Source organism: Capsicum annuum, unplaced genomic scaffold (assembly GCF_002878395.1).
Source record: "Capsicum annuum cultivar UCD-10X-F1 unplaced genomic scaffold, UCD10Xv1.1 ctg6100, whole genome shotgun sequence".
NCBI lineage: Eukaryota > Viridiplantae > Streptophyta > Magnoliopsida > Solanales > Solanaceae > Capsicum > Capsicum annuum.
The window spans coordinates 1-1,899 of record NW_025869863.1 but is presented as its reverse complement, the minus strand read 5'-3'; the positions used below and the strand labels follow the sequence as shown (position 1 = coordinate 1,899).

At 43.5% G+C, this 1,899-nt stretch overlaps 1 protein-coding gene across 1 annotated transcript; it reads left to right on the top strand.

Moving 5' to 3' along the window:
- Window positions 1-20: 20 nt before the first annotated feature.
- Window positions 21-1,894, top strand: LOC124885417 (calcium-transporting ATPase 2, plasma membrane-type-like; the record flags this gene model as incomplete). The annotated part of the gene is given in 1 exon segment (XM_047404507.1): window positions 21-1,894. A coding segment is annotated over 1 exon segment (1,874 nt), but the record flags the coding sequence as incomplete, so codon positions are not given.
- Between the last annotated feature and the right edge of the window lie 5 nt (window positions 1,895-1,899).

Below are 1,899 nucleotides of genomic sequence, written 5' to 3'. Positions count from 1 at the left end.
AAGGTTAATTCTCTGACTTACAGGTGTGCAAGTAAGTGACTACACTCTCCCTGATGATGTTAAAAGGGCTGGTTTTGAAATTGATCCGGAAGAGTTAGGATCCATAGTTGAAGGTCATGATCTGAAGAAGTTGAAATTTCATGGTGGAGTTGATGGTATTGCAAATAAACTAGCTACTTCAAGTTACGATGGGCTATCTACACGTGATTATAGTGCTCTAAATCGCAGACAAGCGACATTTGGGGTTAACAAATTCCAAGAAAGTGAAGCTCGGAGCTTTTGGTTGTTTGTTTGGGAAGCCCTTCAGGACATGACGCTCATGATCCTTGGTGCGTGTGCATTTGTTTCTCTACTTGTTGGCATTACAATGGAAGGATGGCCAGATGGAGCGCATGATGGTCTTGGTATAGTAGCTAGTATTTTGTTGGTGGTCTTTGTTACTGCAACAAGTGATTATCGCCAATCCTTGCAGTTCAAAGACCTGGATAAAGAGAAAAAGAAAATAGCCATCCAAGTTACTAGGAATGGGTACCGACAAAAGATGTCTATATATGATCTAGTTCCAGGTGATATTGTTCATCTCGCAATAGGAGATCAAGTCCCTGCAGATGGACTCTTTCTTTCAGGATTTTCTGTTTTAATTGATGAGTCCAGTTTGACTGGAGAAAGTGAGCCAGTGATGGTCACTGCTCAGAAACCCTTTCTTCTTTCTGGAACCAAGGTCCAAGACGGGGCTTGTAAGATGTTGGTAACAACAGTTGGGATGAGGACTCAGTGGGGGAAACTGCTAGCAACTCTCAGTGAAGGGGGAGATGATGAAACTCCATTACAGGTCAAATTGAATGGAGTGGCAACTATCATTGGGAAAATAGGCCTTTTCTTTGCTGTTGTGACTTTTGCAGTACTTGTGCAGAAAATGTATAGCCGTAAACTGACAGAGGGATCCCACTGGAGCTGGTCTACAGGAGAGGCGAGGGAATTATTAGAATACTTTGCAATTGCAGTTACAATTGTAGTGGTTGCAGTTCCTGAAGGACTTCCCCTGGCCGTAACATTAAGCCTTGCGTTTGCCATGAAAAAGATGATGAACGATAAGGCACTTGTCCGACATTTAGCAGCTTGTGAGACAATGGGATCTGCTACAACTATTTGTAGTGACAAAACTGGCACGCTAACAACCAACCGTATGACTGTAGTGAAAACATGCTTCTGTATGAATGTCAAGGATGTGAATAAGCAGAGTGATGCATCTGACCTTTGTTCTGAAATCCCGAATTCTGTACTCAAAACTTTGCTGCAGTCAATTTTTAACAATACTGGAGGAGAAGTAGTAGCTTCCAAGCACGGGAAACCTGACATATTGGGAACACCAACTGAGACTGCTTTATTGCAGTTTGGTTTAGCACTTGGTGGTGATTTTCAGGCGGAACGACAAGCTGGCAAACTTATAAGAGTTGAGCCATTTAACTCTACAAAGAAACGCATGGGTGTGGTGCTGGAGCTTCCTGAAGGAGGTTTACGGGCTCATACTAAAGGTGCTTCGGAAATAGTTCTAGCTGCCTGTGACAAGGTAATTAATTCCAGTGGGGAGGTTGTGCCCTTGGATGAAACATCAACTAACCATCTGAAGACCACAATCGATCAGTTTGCCAATGAAGCTCTCCGCACTTTGTGTCTTGGGTATATGGAGATGGAAAAAGGGTTCTCCCCTGATGCTGATATTCCAGCTTCTGGGTATACGTGTATAGGTATCGTAGGTATAAAGGATCCTGTTCGTCCTGGAGTCAGGGAGTCTGTTGCGCTCTGTCGTTCAGCTGGGGTTAATGTACGAATGGTTACTGGAGATAACATCAATACTGCAACAGCCATAGCTAGGGAATGTGGTATACTGACTGACGC